At 44.3% G+C, this 15,714-nt stretch overlaps 1 protein-coding gene across 15 annotated transcripts in view; it reads right to left on the bottom strand.

Moving 5' to 3' along the window:
* The window catches only part of LOC124069359 (partitioning defective 3 homolog), a 198,408-nt gene that overhangs the window by 70,632 nt on the left and 112,062 nt on the right, over window positions 1-15,714 (bottom strand). For 7 of the 15 annotated variants that reach the window (XR_006845047.1, XM_046408468.1, XM_046408472.1 and 4 more), the window contains 6 exons: window positions 14,149-14,337; window positions 13,073-13,255; window positions 9,300-9,447; window positions 2,791-2,977; window positions 1,381-1,532; window positions 528-572 (listed from right to left, as the gene is read on the bottom strand). Coding sequence is in view for 14 of the 15 variants with exons in the window: in XM_046408468.1 (XP_046264424.1) it covers window positions 528-572; window positions 1,381-1,532; window positions 2,791-2,977; window positions 9,300-9,447; window positions 13,073-13,255; window positions 14,149-14,337 (904 nt within the window). In the remaining variant the exon portion in view is untranslated. The remainder of the gene's footprint in view (window positions 1-527; window positions 573-1,380; window positions 1,533-2,790; window positions 2,978-9,299; window positions 9,448-13,072; window positions 13,256-14,148; window positions 14,338-15,714) is intronic. The other 8 variants (XM_046408474.1, XM_046408477.1, XM_046408469.1 and 5 more) reach the window with 3 other exon arrangements.

Below are 15,714 nucleotides of genomic sequence, written 5' to 3'. Positions count from 1 at the left end.
GCGGTTCATTTACACTTCTCATCACGAAAAAAACCTCGCCTCTGCAGCCACAGATGTTTCCCAAAGTTTTATAACGTGTCGCGACATGAATGAACACCAGTCCTCACCACTTATAAAGCAACGAGTAACTGAAGAAAACCTGGACTACAGAGACAGATCTGAGATGTCAAGAGGGAACCTGAACAGAGAGGCATAACATGGTTCTCACCAAGTGACCAGTTAAAATTTTGATTCAAATATTTGAATTAGTGGGGAATTACACAGAACCTACCCTGCAGGTAATTTCCTCTCTTATTGCTTTGGCTTGTTCTGGATCCATTACTTCAATACCAGCTTTTATTTGATTCTGAATGTGCTAAATGTTAAAAACCAAGACTTTCCCAATGAATCAAGCTTCCTCAGGGCCTCCACACGTGTACCCGTTAGTCCCAGGTCTTATATAGATATATATGAACCTTAAGAGGAAATGGAAGTGAAGGTGATGGTGGTAAAAGGGCCATTCTACCTTTCAGCGCACCAGTCCTTACCTGCGTTGATCCCCGGACGAGGGGTGAGGTTAATCTCGTCGGCTACTGTTAAAGGAAGGGGAAGGAAAAGAGGGGAGGGATACAAACATTTGGGGTTCAGTTAGTGCTCATAACATTCCACATGCAACATCCAGGTAGCGCTGCAAACAACACAAACTGCTTCATCTCAATTAGGATCGGACGCCATGCGAGACAAGGAGGATGGAGGGGTGGGGAGGGAGATGAAAAGAGGGTTTGAGGATAACAATCAGACTTGTTGTGATATCAACACGGCACACAGCAGCAATCTGGTCGGGAAGATTAGATATGATTATAGAGAGTGCGAGCAGAGAGACTGTGGCAGCCAAAGCAATCAGCGACTGTTGGAAACCATTTCAAGGTGAATCAACACAGTGAAGTTCTTGACTTTGGCGAGAGGTGCAGAGTCTGCTTTCAGACAAAGAGGAAAGGAGGCGGAGTACATTCAAATATGAGCGGCATGTTTGAAACATGGGCAGCGTGCAGGGATATGAATTCAAGGTTAAAATCTGGTGGAATGTGATTTTCTTAAGGTATGACAGAACGGCCATGTTCATTTTTCCCAGGTATAACATGGTCATGTCAGACCTCCTGACTCCCTGATGAAGGCTTGATGCTGCCTCAGAGTGTGTCTTGAGGTCTAACATGAACATGTCATGACAATAAAGACATTTTAAATGTTTAACAAGAGAGACTAATAACAAATGACAGACATGAGGATAATCACAGAGTGACTTCCCACCTCAGCCCCTGCTCTTGGATAACATCTTATCCTTCTGAAATTTAATGAACATCCCAAAGCTACAGAGGGAACACAGAGGTTTCGAAGCTGTACCTAGATCCATGCTCTTGGACTTGCGGGTCTTGATGATCTCAAGCTGAGCTGCATCTCCAAACTGCTTGGTGCGTTTCTCCGACATGCTCTGGCGTCCGAAGCCTTCCCTTTGGAAAGCAGCGTCTGGATTACTTTCATCTGGACTCAGAGAGCTGGATGGAGGATTGAACATCAAATAAGAGTGACTTTACTGATCCCACACGGGGAGAAATGTGTCACAGCACAAGAGCAGATAAACAGTAACTTTTCCAGCACTTTCAAATATGAAGACTTAAAAATACCTAAAAACAACAGAGACACTACAGAAAGGCGAGAAAGAAAGAAAAAATATAGCCCTTAAAATGGCGTGGGGACAAAGTCAAACAGGTACAAAGAAGCTCTCTGCTTTGAACTCACACGCTTCAAAGAAGGAGAAAACTGGCAAACAAGAGATGGAGGAAAATCTCAAATAGAATTAGGAGAAAAAGTGCAAAAATAAGAAGAGGAAGTTTTGTAGAAATGAGAGCATGAACAAAAAAGTTGGAGATGTGAAGACAGCATGAGGGGGGTGAAACAGAAAGAAAGGACAGAATGTTAGGCTGAGAAATCGGAGAAACTGTGGCCCTGATTTAAAATTTCATGCCTTTCATCTCATCGTTTCAGAGAATCAGCCCTCTAAGACCTTGTTCCTCCCCGGTTTGCTGAGGTTTTACAGCCTTGAAAATGATCAGTGGTGAACAGTGAGGTCTCTATGGCAGCTGACCTCACTGAGAAGATGAAAAAGAAAAGAAAAGCTGAAGCTGTGACATGTGAAAGAGGCTGGAAGGTCCTGCACTTGATGTACTGACATTAATCACTGACTGATTAGTCAAGAGCCAAAAAAAACAACCAAAAAAACAATCAATTACTTTGATTGCTGATCAGTAGTCAAACAAAGTGCCACAAATTCTTTGATTTTAGCTTCTAAAATGGACTGTGAGAAAAAAAAAGCAATATTTCTTTTTCATTATCTTCTGATCTATCATTGATTAACAATCAATCAATAGTAGGTAGTTGAAGCTCTACACCCTATACTGCACATTCATTCGTTGACTTCCTGGCGGTGAAAACCCTCGCCAGCACTGCGCCAGAACAGGCGTCCTTCACATCAGGCTGAGAGGTCAGTGCAGAAGAGAGCTTCCCCAGTGAGCGCTGCTTACAATCAGAGGCCAATCAGGGAAAGAACAGCACACGCACGCACGCACGCACACACACACACACACACACACAGCACACACAGCACACACTGACCAAGCCTCAAGAAGGTGACATTTACAGAAACACTCATCCACGATCCAAGACCTTAAAGTCAAGAATGCAGCTACAGTTTACACTAAACAACTCAGATTCAGCTTAGTGTAAAGCAGGTAGACGAACGAAGGTTTCGCTCACTTGTCATTCTGATTGGGCAGCTCTTTGGCCCACGGCGGCGTCATGTCGGCGGTGAAGGCCACATCGTCGTGGGAGCTGGACGATGACTGGTCGGAGAGGTGGGGTGGGAGCAGCGGCGGTCGGTCGTCCTCTATGATCACGGTGTCATCCTGTGGCATGTTGACGGTCGGGGACAGCTGATAGTTTCCTGGAGACGACAGCAAAAACAACCCTTCTCATCTTTTCTTTTATTAAGAGAAGGTCAGAGTTTTCCATTTCTGTCTACTCTGTAAGAAGTAGTTAGATGGCAGGATGCATGATCATGTCTGGAGGTTAAGTACAGAGCTTCACACGGGACTCATTTAGCTTAGCTTACCATAAAGACGTCAGGCACAGGACGCAAACAGCTAGCCTGGTACTGTCAGTGGTTCAGTCTGAGATTTTAGAAGGCGTTAATCACCTCTTTGTTTACTAAGATTCATTCAACCTTTTGTTTTGTTTTCTTACTGCACAGAATCACTGCCACAGAGGGATAATTTCCAACACTTCAACAGTATCTAAGAGATTAAATTTTCAATGATGAATCCCTAAACGGATGCTGATTACGCTGCACAACCACCACGACTATTGTCAAATGACGTGCGACGTGCATCTACATGTGCATAAATTATGAGTCACTTACAGATGAACCGTTTGGACAGCACGAGTCACACCGACACACCAGACTGTTTATCAGCTGACTGAAAACTACGTAAATGTGACCAGAGAGCACATTTATTTCCATTTGGAGGACATCGTGTGATGTCTTCCTCACCTGCATGTGCTCTGGTGTCTCAACAGTGAACGATCAGACCTTCAGGACTCTCGTCTCCTAACAGGATAACAGAAAAATAGCACACGAGGCACAAGGGGGGACGGGACACGTGCAAAAGCTTTGACGAAGCTGGCCGGTTACCCAGCTTTCTGCACGTCACCCTCAGGAATAAATTTATTTAATTTATTTGTGACAACAGGCCACTGATGAGTCCAGCGTGAGACTGTGGTGTCTGTTCAGTGGGCCAAGTATAAGAGAAAAGGTCTTTAAGATAAAATAAAATAAAAATCACAAAAATTACAGGGCAAGTTTTGAAACCACCAAATATATTTTGGAAGTTTACAAACAGAGTGAAAACTGCTCCTGGCCAATCAGCATACACTGAGTGGAGTTTGGCAGCAGACACAATGGTGTTCCTGTGTCAAAACACTATGATTAATTCAAGCTGTGCCCTCACAAATAAAGATAAAAACTTCCCTGTACTGAGGCAATAATAAAATAGTCCCCTTTCTCTGCCCGTGAAAGCAAAGCTTAAAAACTCCCATTGATATGCAGCGCATGACTTTGTCTTTAATCTGTATTTTGAAATTGGGACTGGCTGGCGGACGGGGGGGGGGCTCCTCGGCATCAAAAGAGGGGCAGCCTCAATGGTTCACAGAGGCCTTGTGCACTGGGCTCAGGGGGAAGTTTGTTTGTCCTCAGAAAGCGTTTGGGCTTTAAAGAGGGAGACCTCGAGGTCTGAGCCAGGCCTGCTGCTTGTTTCTCATGACGGAGCACCGGGGGGATCAACGTGCCTGTGGGTGCTGCAGCCCGGGTGAACGACCTGGTGTAAACCAAGCTGAATGGAGGGGGGGGGGGGTCGGATGGTGTGACAGCACCAGTGTGTGCATGTGTGTGTAAAGGGAGTTTAAAAAGTCATCAGTCACTGTTCTTTGTGATTTCCCCTAAATAACAAGAAAGCTACAAAGTGACCTTTTATTCAAACTTTCTTAACCTTGATTTGGATTAAAACATGTATATATATATATATAGACTCAAATAATGTGGCCTTTGCTACCAAGTGCATTTGGGAATGCAACAGACCTCCAAACTGGTAAAATAATCTTAAAATAATCTCACTGACATTCAGTACACTAGACAGCCACTTCTGAATAGCATTTTGTTTGCAAAATACAAGGCACATATTACATGTGACCATTCATGCAACTTTAAACAAACCCAGCAGTCTGGGAAGGTTCGAAGTTGTTTCGGTCTTGCAGGAAGTGCTTAATAAATCTTAAAAAGGGAGATTTATTTAAATGAATGATATTCTATTTCTAAAAAAGGAACTATTAACAGATATGTGACAGAAGTAGCTCAGATGTTGTTTACCCCCACACACACACACACTCACACTGTGGCTGTGCTGTGTGTCCATGCCTTTAACACAGTCAGACCTCAACTGCATTAACTACAACTGTTACAGTTGTTTCAGTGTGTGTGTGTGTGTGTGTGTGTGTGTGTGTGTGTGTGTGTGTGTGTGTGACTCGTGCTATTTCAGCCACACCTCCCCACTGTGTGTGTTTGTTATTCGTTGTGAATCCGGGAGACCGGGTGAGTCCTCCAGCACGGCATGGCCACTACTCTCTCTCAGACCACACACACACACACACACACACACACAGAACCGCTTAATCCCATTTCCCTAAGCAGTCCGATGCACGACACTGAGAATCCCATCAATGTCACAGTTTGAATCACTGCAGTACAATCAACTGGCAGCCACCGAGTAGAAAACCAATGAATCTGTCAACTCACTAGCCTGGTAAAAGGACAAAAAAAGTCTCTTTGTTTCAGTGCCAGCACCCGAGGGCAGCCATCCGCCCGCCACAATAGCACTGCCATGTGGTCGGGGCGCACACCCATCACCTGAGAATCACACCAATAAACACACATTATCTTTCCCAGTGGCTCTAATAACTCCTGACTGAGCTGCAGTGGAACAATAGCTGGCATTTCATTTGAGATTCTCCACAAGAGGCTATTATTGCTATTAGATGAATTTGGTGCAAACTGCTGAATACTGTGGGGCTGTGGGTGGGGGGACTCGCGATTGTCAGGAGGGAAGACGAGGTTGAATAGATTTTCTAGATGGAAATGGAGATAGCAAGAGGTGTGAAAAACAAGCGGTGAAAGACATGCAGTGAAGTTTTTTTCCTCCCTCTTTTCATTTTGTCTTGCCTCGGTCTATTTGCATAATTAGTAAGGAGGTTATTGCCAGGGGTGCTGGGCCTTGAAAGCTATTGGCCTGAAGGAATAATTAAGTCACTCTCTTATCCCTGGCATCTTCAGAGTGCAGAAAGCCAGCGAGTGATCTCAGTGCATGCACGGGCCAAAACGCGAGCTGATATGTCCTGAATGGGAATGATGTTGTCTTCTAAGAAAACCATGATGCATGATTTATGCTTTGTGGCACCGTTACGGTGAGAGAACAGAATTATTCCGAGCGACTGTGAAAGACCCCCCCCAGCACTCTCACACTCACACACACACACACACACACACACACACAGTTTTATTTATTCAAGGGTGGTTTGCTGAGCATGCAGACCTCTGCTTCATATTCACACACGTTCACATCTGGGAGCTGCCGAGTGCATTAAACTCCCTGCCGGTTTCACTGCAGCGGCCGGGAGTCGGGCGTCCGCCTTTCCAGATCACTCCACAGTATTTAAGGCAGTCATGACACAACTGTTTGTGTTTGTGTTAAGGCAGAGGAAAGTACAACATGTGGGAATAATAAATTAGCCTGTGCGTTCTCCTACAGGGATTCCAACTTCAGACCACACAAGACAAAAGCTACAAACCCTTAGTTTGTCAGTCACTATGAACCAGTCATCCTCTTTGACCAAACTATAATTTCGTCTATTCTGTACAGTCGACATTTATTGCATGCTGTCAAGACTGTAAAGCTCCTTGAGTCCAAAATGGGTGTCTACATGTGACACTCACTGAACAATAATAAAATAATAAATCAGAAAATCTATAAAAGGTTGACTGGAGGGGGATGCATGAATGGAACCAAGCCGAGTCGGCCAGCTTAAAGCCTGCTGCCCTTAAACCTTTGTGTTTCACGCAAAGGCTCTAATAAAGCTTTAATCCTTCCTCTACTTTTCCAATCTCACTTTGACATGGCGACGTCCTCAAAAACGTGCTGCTCTGAGATCGAGGTCGAGCAGAGAGCACGGAAAAGTGGGACCAACATTCGTACGTTTTATTACCAACACGGAGTCAAATGGAGGGAGAGGATCCAAAATATTTTACAAGACAAATGGAGGGTTGAAATTTCCCCTCAGGTGGTCAGGAGAAAAACCCTTGGCTGATTAAGTGTTTAATAAGCAGGAAATGTCTCATGTGTCTCTCATAGTTAGTAATTATATAGTGCACATGCCTCCACAGGCCAACCTCGGAGCTTTCTTGAATGTGGTGTCCCGTCTTGTTGGGCTTAGGTGAATTATTAGAAGAAGTAGGTCACTCAAGCCACCCTAACATCTTCATTTTCCTACTTTGCCCCGAAGGTTTGAAGTACCAAACGCAAATAAAGAAACACACGTGACAGAGGATCAGAAAGAAACAGACACTCGTACTTGCTGAGTCAGGAGGCCTGCACAGTTTTTTTTTTAAATCCTCAGAGGATGTGGATTGGATGTCACTGAACACCGCGACAGCACGGACACGAGGTCATTCAAGCTGAGGGCCGCCATCTTTTGTATAATCCCTCCTGTTCATATGAAGGTTGATAATACTGACCTGATCCACATTCAACAGTATTTAAATCTGCTTCAGGGTGCATTTCATCTGTGGGATTTTTCTTTACTTCCTGTCCTTCAGTCCTACTGTAGCTACTAGTCTCTTCTCTACTCTCTCGCTAAAAATGTACAGAAAGCTCCAACTTGTATAAACTACCGGATCTTGTGAACACTGAATGTCAAAACAAGGATTACATCGGAGCCGCTCTGTGCCCTCCACTGTGTTAAATAAACAAAACATGCATGTAGCTGCTCAGCTGGTTTCATTTCCATATTCTTATTTTCTCGTGTTTCGCTACAGATAATTAGAACTCAGCACCCAGAAAATGCTAGCAGTACTGTTTGGATTCGGCACGTCCCATCTTTTTGGCCCTGATCCAGATCAGAGTCCTTGTGCTGCAAAGGGCACTTAAACCTCACAACAGACAACTTTCATGTGGCCTGATCAAACCGCTCACAGTATTAACATCAGTTTAGTGAGATGCGGTTCGGCCTGCAGCCGGTGCAACGTGTCAGCGCCGTTTAAAGAGGAGGAGCTGCTCGCTGAATGTTTTATACTCTTTGTTGATGATAATCTACAGATTGTGACTTTTTCAAGCCTCGGCACAAAGTTCATTTTTGCTCTCCAGCTTTCAGGTACTGTTAGCACTCCGTGTTGCTGGCAGCAACGTGTTGATTTTCTTCTGTCTATTTAAAGCACCTTTACGTATTTACTGACTTTATACAACACTTTGATCAACTGTAGCTGTTGTCAAAGCACAGAGCCTGTAAATACAGACATCAGCTCGTCTGCTCGCCTTCCTGACAGCAATCTTGTTTGTTATTGTTGAGCAGACATCTGCTGTATCTCCTGCATATCTGCCTTGTGCTTTCACTCTCCGACCCCGTTTGCTCATTAGAAGCCCTCGCTGTTTGTTAAGCATGGATGAACGCAGCCACTGCGGCAGCCTCCTGGAACTTCACCTATTAACACTTCCTTTGTCAGTCGTAACTCACACTTTTTTTGGCTTATTAACAACACTGACAATGTCATCCAATTTGCACGAAAGGAAAAACAAAAGTTCACGCTTTCACATTATGTTTCATTGATTAATGAGGTAAAGTTGGTAGGAGCTAATTTGGAAAAGCAGATTAAAAGTTGGTGTTCAAAGCATTTTTGTGGCCCTTGAATCAAATCGCAAAGCAAACAACTGCAGAAGACAGAATCTACAAAGATAGTTGGGTGATTTAACGCGGGCGAGTTGAGCAGTTACACCATCTGGTGTACAGAACATTTTCTTTGACACTGGGAAACTTCAACACTCGTCCATCACTCACTCACGCAGTCCTGTACAGATGCATCTCACATGCAGATTCAAATATGCTTGCTAATCTATTTCACTTAATCCAACACTTGAGCAATGACAGACAAACTGATAACCATGCAAGCTGACGCACCCGAGACACAAACACACAAAACAAACACCCACAAGAAAAGAAAAGAATCAGTCGGCGGCAGAGCATCTGCAGCAACAAATTGTCCAGGGGGTCTTTTTCCAATCTCCGTCTCACATTCTCAGAGACATTACAAGCCACTGAGTCTTGACGGGAACTGAGACCAGATGACACAATTAGTCCATATTCCGTGTTGACAAAACCTGGAAGGTTACAGTGTAGGATCTACCAGGAAAACACAAGCCAACACAAGGGAAATACAAATGCTTCATTTGTATTCTGAGAGTTCCTCCAACCTTCTGTTTCTCTGCTGCATAGCACTTTTCTTATAGTATAACTGATGTGTGTGTTTACTTATACATACATGTAACACGGAGCGCCAGTCTTAGCATAGGAGCATAGAATGGCATCACACTGATATCCACCTCCGAGTGAACATGAACCTCAACCGGTAAGTGAGAGTAAGTAGAAATTAGTACCAGTGACACTCTTACCTATCGTGCGTGGCATCATGCCTTGTCGTGGCATCAAGTTGTCGTCAAGGCCCTCCAGGCCACCATACAAGGAGTGGGAGATCCGACGCTCGTGGTCATCCAGGGAGGTGTTCATAGTCTGAGGTGCCAGCGGACTCCCCGGTGCCTCCTGAATGAGGAGGGAGGTGATATTAGAATATTTATTGCATTTAATCAGGATCTGCTTGTACTGTGTGGTCTGTTCTATCTGATTATACGCTCATGAATCTCTGTAGATTTTATGAGGTGCTGTGGGCTCAGTGTGTGGAGTCTTGTGCTAATTAAAGGCTAACTTTTATTATATCTGTTTTTGAACCACATGTAAAGCACTTGGAGAAGGCATGTCCCTTTGGCTTGAAATTGTTTTTACTCAGGTAGAAATTAACTAGCATGCCGCACCTTCAGCCCAATCTGGAACAGTATCCACAATCTCTACACAAACATGAGGCAGAAAGAGTTACAGTCCCACTACTACCACTAAATAAAAGCCGGAGAATAAGGCAGAGGGACACATGTCATGTTAACATTTGCTAAACAGTAACAGATGGACACGGGCGTAGCTATCCATGCTAATGCTACCAAAGTGATAAGCAGAATAATTGAGGATGGATTTCCAATAGGCTGTTGAGCCACAGGCTGGTGGCGAGCGAGTGTTCCCCCGCAGGAGATGGTTAGCTCGTTAGCATCTTGACATTTCCCTCAGGACCCACGATGACACTCTCGTTTGCTGGACAAATTGACCATTTGCTGTCCCTGACACCCATAAACACACGTCCACGGTCATTCATTGTTGTGTGTGTGTGTGTGTGTGTGCCTTGTCACCCTCACCGTTTGGCCACTGCATGGTTGACTGTATTGATCTGCTATGGCTTCAGCATTTATCGCTGAAGGTGATGACAGCTCTCGCCACAAAGCAGCGTCACGTAACGAACGATAACACCATCACACTCGAGTTAATACTGGAGCTAAATCACCCTGATCAATGACTCTAACTAGCTGGGCTGGGATTCGATTTTGGCAGAAGGTCTTTACCCAATGATCCCTTCAGATCACTAAATAGGAGTGCTGTAGGAAACATCTCAGAGCATATGTTGACGCAAACGAACAAGTCCAGTTTACAGGAGAATACATGTGCGGGTTCAGTATGAGGAAGTGCATTTTGGACTAGAAATATTTTTACTTCCAGACAACCAAAAACAAGTTGTCCTCAGTAAACTGAACAGGATAAAAAAACCCACATACATTTAATTATTGAAAAAAATGGCTTGAATTACAGTGAACACAACCGATCGAAACTACAACAAATCTTTCATGGAAACAAACTAATCTGTAAGGCTTCCATATGGTGCTGTGACTGCCGGCATCGCGTGCTTTGGACTTTAAATGAGGTAGTTAATGAACTGGCCGGCCGAGGGGCCGAGGTGAACCGCCTCGGTAATAGCTGAGCGGGGCATGGACAATCACACTGCAGCTCTTTGCATATTCAGGCTGATAATTGAGCTCCGGCAAGGTCTCGATCCCATCGGGTGCCAGCAGCGACGGGGAAGTCGGCTGCTCTGGGCTCACCAGAGGAAGGAACGGGAGCAGTTGGGCTTGTGATTTGTGGAACGGCAAACATTTGATATTGATTAGAGATTAGATGTCAAGGGATGGAAACATGGGAAACAAAGTAAATACAGGATTGCTGAATCCCACAAGTCAGTAAGTGAAAATGAGCCACAGCTGTCATCCTGCAGTAACCATATAAGTCAAAGTCAAAGTGTACTTTATTGTTAAAAATCTATGTAACAGGGGTTAGCACAGAAAATTGAAATTTCGTTTGACTAGTCTCCATTGTCCAGTTAAAAACTAAACATGTAGGTAAGACAGTAACAATAATTACACACACTAATATTTGACTAATATTTGATGGACAGTCAGTCATGAGGTTTTAACATCTATAGTGAATCTATAATGGCTCCATAGGGACCTTCTCAATCAGCTGTGAGCAGCCTCTTTGAGAACGAGTGTATTAAACTGTTGTTTTCCTCCTCTCTGAGTAGCCTGGACACGACTTCTTATAAATAGCCAGAAACTTGGACAGCCTCAGGCCATGCCTCCAGCTCTGCATGTGAAGCAGAGATTGATGAGATTCCCGGTGCTCGGATTTTATTCATCCAGCGTGCTGTCTGTGAAGTCTGGCTGCCTTAACATGGCTGCACTGTACACGTACACACAGGGTGTCTGTGTGCATACACACACACACACACAGAAAGATTCTTGAAAATAAATCCAAATATGCATAAGCGGGACGTGCAGAACCACAGACTCCACACTCGCAGCACACCTACGTGCAGCAGACACAAAGACGCACGCGCAGACTCACAAATACAAAACACGCCTCCAGGCTTAGCCTCTGCTTTCAATTACCAGACGGGCCGAGGGGAAATCAAAACTTTGACGCACCAGGTTGGAAAAGGAGAGCAGGGAAGCCAGGCAGTGCCGGAGGCGCACACACGCACACGGACGTGCACGCCCATACGCAGACGCACAGCGGCGGTGCTCACGGACTCAGACTCGGCTTTCAAGCAGGCGACAGGCCAAGGTGTATACAGAATGTAGAAACATGACATTGAAGGGAAGGAGAAAGTTGTGTAGCTCCATTCGAAGCCATGTTTATATACTGTAGATATATATATATAAAATCTCTGGCTGCCTCATGGGAGGTGAGCGTGTGTGGGAAGGGGGTGGTGAACATGACCCAACCGCTAACTTTTATTTCATGAGACGATTCATTGCTGCTCATGAGGGCATTTCCCAGTGGTTTGCTTGGGGCTGTTTGTTTTACATTTATCACAGAAAGGGTCGTATTGATGCGGTGCTCCATGCCCAATCAAGTGTCTCTATTTAGCACAGCAGTGTCAAATGGGTTTACTTTTATTTTCGAAAACACAAGGAAACTATAATTACAACCACTTGGATCTTAAACAGGATCACAATCAACCTGCACCTTATTTATTTGACCAAAGCATCACATTAAGCATATAAGATGTGCAAGAGCAGCACTAAAACACCTGCTGAAAATAAGTTATCTCAGAGTCTCAAACCTTTTGCCTAAACTCAGTCAGTTGGAAAAGAAAAATCTGAGAAGTAACTGAATGAAAGCAACCCCCACATTTACTCAATAACAGATGCTGACATGTTCTGGTGCAGGGAGTTTGACCCCCAGCGTTTCCACTGGAGATGCTCGAGGGGCAGCAGTTGACACTACAGTCCTGCATCTGTAACATCCAGCCGTAAGGTGTGAGCCTGTGAAAGTCGAGTGTGAAGCAGGCTGCCGCAGAAGGTCACGTGTGCTCAGCCAGGGCGAATAAAAGAACGACTCTCTGTGTTTACATGTGCTTTTCAACACTGATCTCATTCAAAATACAAGCACAATTTGATTAAGTGGTTTACAAAAGAGCTAAATTCATGTTGGTTTTATTTTCATAATGGTGTCCATGTTCTGTTTTTTTCAGTTTTTGAGAACATTCTGACACAGCTGTACAATGGAGTCCATTAGGCAGAGCTGTTAGCTCTGCAGGCTATGACATTACTCAGGTCAGGGGATCTAAATCTGTTTTAATGGCACTTCCTTTTTCAGAGCACTAATCTGACTAATGCTGATATATTGCATTCAAAGTATTTAGATATTCATCACCAGCTTTGTCCTTATCAGACTTACATGAATTTTGTCCCTACTCAACTGAAACGTGTTAATCCAGTCTGTCTCTCACCTTGTTCCTTACCTCACTTCTTTTGGCCACCCGTCTGGCCACAATGAGCTGGATCATCCCTCGTTTGTTGCCTTCTGTTGACATGGACTTGCGTAAGGTCTCCATGGCGTCCTGGTTGGTTTTGCCCAGTAGCGACTCCCCATTAACGGCAATCAACTGGTCGTTCACTCGTAACCGACCGTCCTGTTGTTGGACAAGAAAAAAATAAAAACCTCTTTAGGTGTTTAAACGCTTAACAGCACAGGAAGAAATGAAGACAGCGTTTTCCCAACTACTCAACAGTAAATGCTGAGTATTAGATAAAAAGCAGTCGCCAGCTTGACAATAACCTTTATCTAATCAGACTAAGAGTCTCACTCACAGAGTGTATCCTGTTTCTAGCCATAATCTAATCGCTAACAGAGAAGTGAGCTTTAAAGTGCATTATTATGTTCTGTCAACACAAGCTTGTTTGTGTGAAAAACAATCAAGTTGAAAGACTATTGAAACTGACTGCAGCGCAGCACAGCAGACAGTGTTAATAGATTTTATCACAGATGAAGGCTTTCTTCGTAGTTGCTGAGGGACAGAAAAGTCTTTACTTTGTGAGGAAGGAAGCCTCCGTTTCGTGTACCCAATTTATTGCATTAAATCTCTCTTTTATTCTGTCACTTTCTTAAAGGTTGTCTGCAGATATTGGAGAGTTCTACTTAATGCCTTCTGTGACCTTTTAACTGTGTGTGTCTCACAGTGTGCAGGTCATACTGACACCAGGTCAGTATGAGGGCTGAAGAGCAGTTATTAATCAACTTATCTGCTTGAAAGTTTCGGGAGAATTAAAACTCTTAAAGCTTCCGCATAGACGCAAACTGCACCTAACGGCCAAATGCCAAAAACTGTCTGCAGAAGAACCCTACATTTTTGGTGGATGCCACAAGGTACAAGGTACAAACAAAAACTACTCCTTATTTCATTCAAAACATGGACTCCTAGAATGATATCATCTTACATTGAGAAAATCAATTATTATAAGATGACAGTTTCTTCTATACATTTCCACTCAAGCTCTCATCTAGACACAGCAGGAGCTACCGTACCTTGCAGGCTGCCCCCCCGTTAATGATCGATTTGACGAAGATGCCCAGGTCGGCGTGGTTCTCCTTGGAGCGATTCCCTTTGACGCTGACTCCCAGCCCAGCTGAACCAGAGTCACTGAGGGGGATCTCAAAGGTCAGGAACTCTCTGGTCCCGTCTGGAGTCAGGACCAGGTCGTCCTCCTCGGTCTTCTGCAAGGGGGGGGGGGACACAAAGACGGAGAAAGAGAGAGACGGATTTCTATTCTGCACAAAAATAACACGAAACAACATAATTAGTCATCCAACCAGCAACAGCAGGACAATCAAAACAGGCCACAGATATGCAGCTCACATTTAAGTGCTTATGTGCCAAGATGCATATTAAACAAAGCACAAATGTTCATGCTTTAATCTATTCCAGGCTAAAGCAATAACACAAGGGCTCCTTCGGCCCTGCCATGCTCTCACTGTGCTCCTGTGTGTCGGCCAAAGAGCCAAAGTTAAAAGGACATTCATTTGGCCACTTGAGGTTAATGAAAAGTACTTGCATGTAAATTGCAGCGAGGCAGACAGCAGGGAGGTAAATCAGAGTGCAAGCTCATTAGCTGCACCAGATTTATTAGTGTTAAACAGACCAGTGCTGCTAAGTGTTAAATCAGGTACTTAGTGTAAGCAGGCAGGGACTTATTTCCTATAATCAAATCACAATGCTCTGGTTCATCAATGCTGAAGCAGCTCTTTAAAACTTCCTGGACAGAGTCAGACTCAAATTAGAGAAGGATTCTCATCAGTCAGGATGTGATGTGTTGTTGGCTTCAACTTTTTGTACTGGCAAATCAAGGATTGGGTGAATCAGTTGAGTAAGGCAGGCTGATGATGATTAAAAGCAATGCATTAATGTGTGAATCTCCTCATCCACATACAAAACGGAAACAGTCTTTGTTTCCTGTCTGATGTGTAGTCTGAGCTGAACCTCTCAGTCCCCTCCTCCCACATACGAAGCACTTCAAGTACAAACACAAATTTCTCACAAAACGCCTACCTTCCAGCCTCAGGGAAGAAAGAAAAGCATGAAGCAAACAGCCAAAGAGCTTTAACTGTGAAGCTTTTCATTGTAAAACTTTTGACAAACACCCCTGACTCTCAGCCACAGTTTGGATGTTAAATTTAAGTCCTAAACTTCACTCCGTTCTCCTACCTCACTGCAATCTTTATGAATGTGAAAATGTCCTCAGCCCAAAGGTCCAACATTAAAAAGGATCCAGCCAGAGGGACACACACTCTAAAGAACAGATTCGACACGTCACGCACCTGCATCACGATGCCAAGTGCATCAGACAGGCTGCAAACTTCACAGCAACCCTGCATGAACACAGCAGCCTAATTGACATGCTGAGTGCTCTCTCTCTCTCTCTCTCTCTCTCCCTCTCTCTCACCCTCCACAACAGGTGCTCCTCTCACTCTTTCTCTATATTCATTCCCCCTCTCTCTCTTCCAGCTCAACAATAAAAAGCTATTCTCTCTCGCTTGTTATTTGACAGCTGTCCTCTGAATAGATGAGTGCGTGCACGCTCACGCCTGCCAATT

Source organism: Scatophagus argus, chromosome 13 (genome assembly GCF_020382885.2).
Source record: "Scatophagus argus isolate fScaArg1 chromosome 13, fScaArg1.pri, whole genome shotgun sequence".
Classification (NCBI taxonomy): Eukaryota; Metazoa; Chordata; class Actinopteri; family Scatophagidae; genus Scatophagus; species Scatophagus argus.
This window is presented reverse-complemented; position numbering and strand designations above follow the sequence as displayed.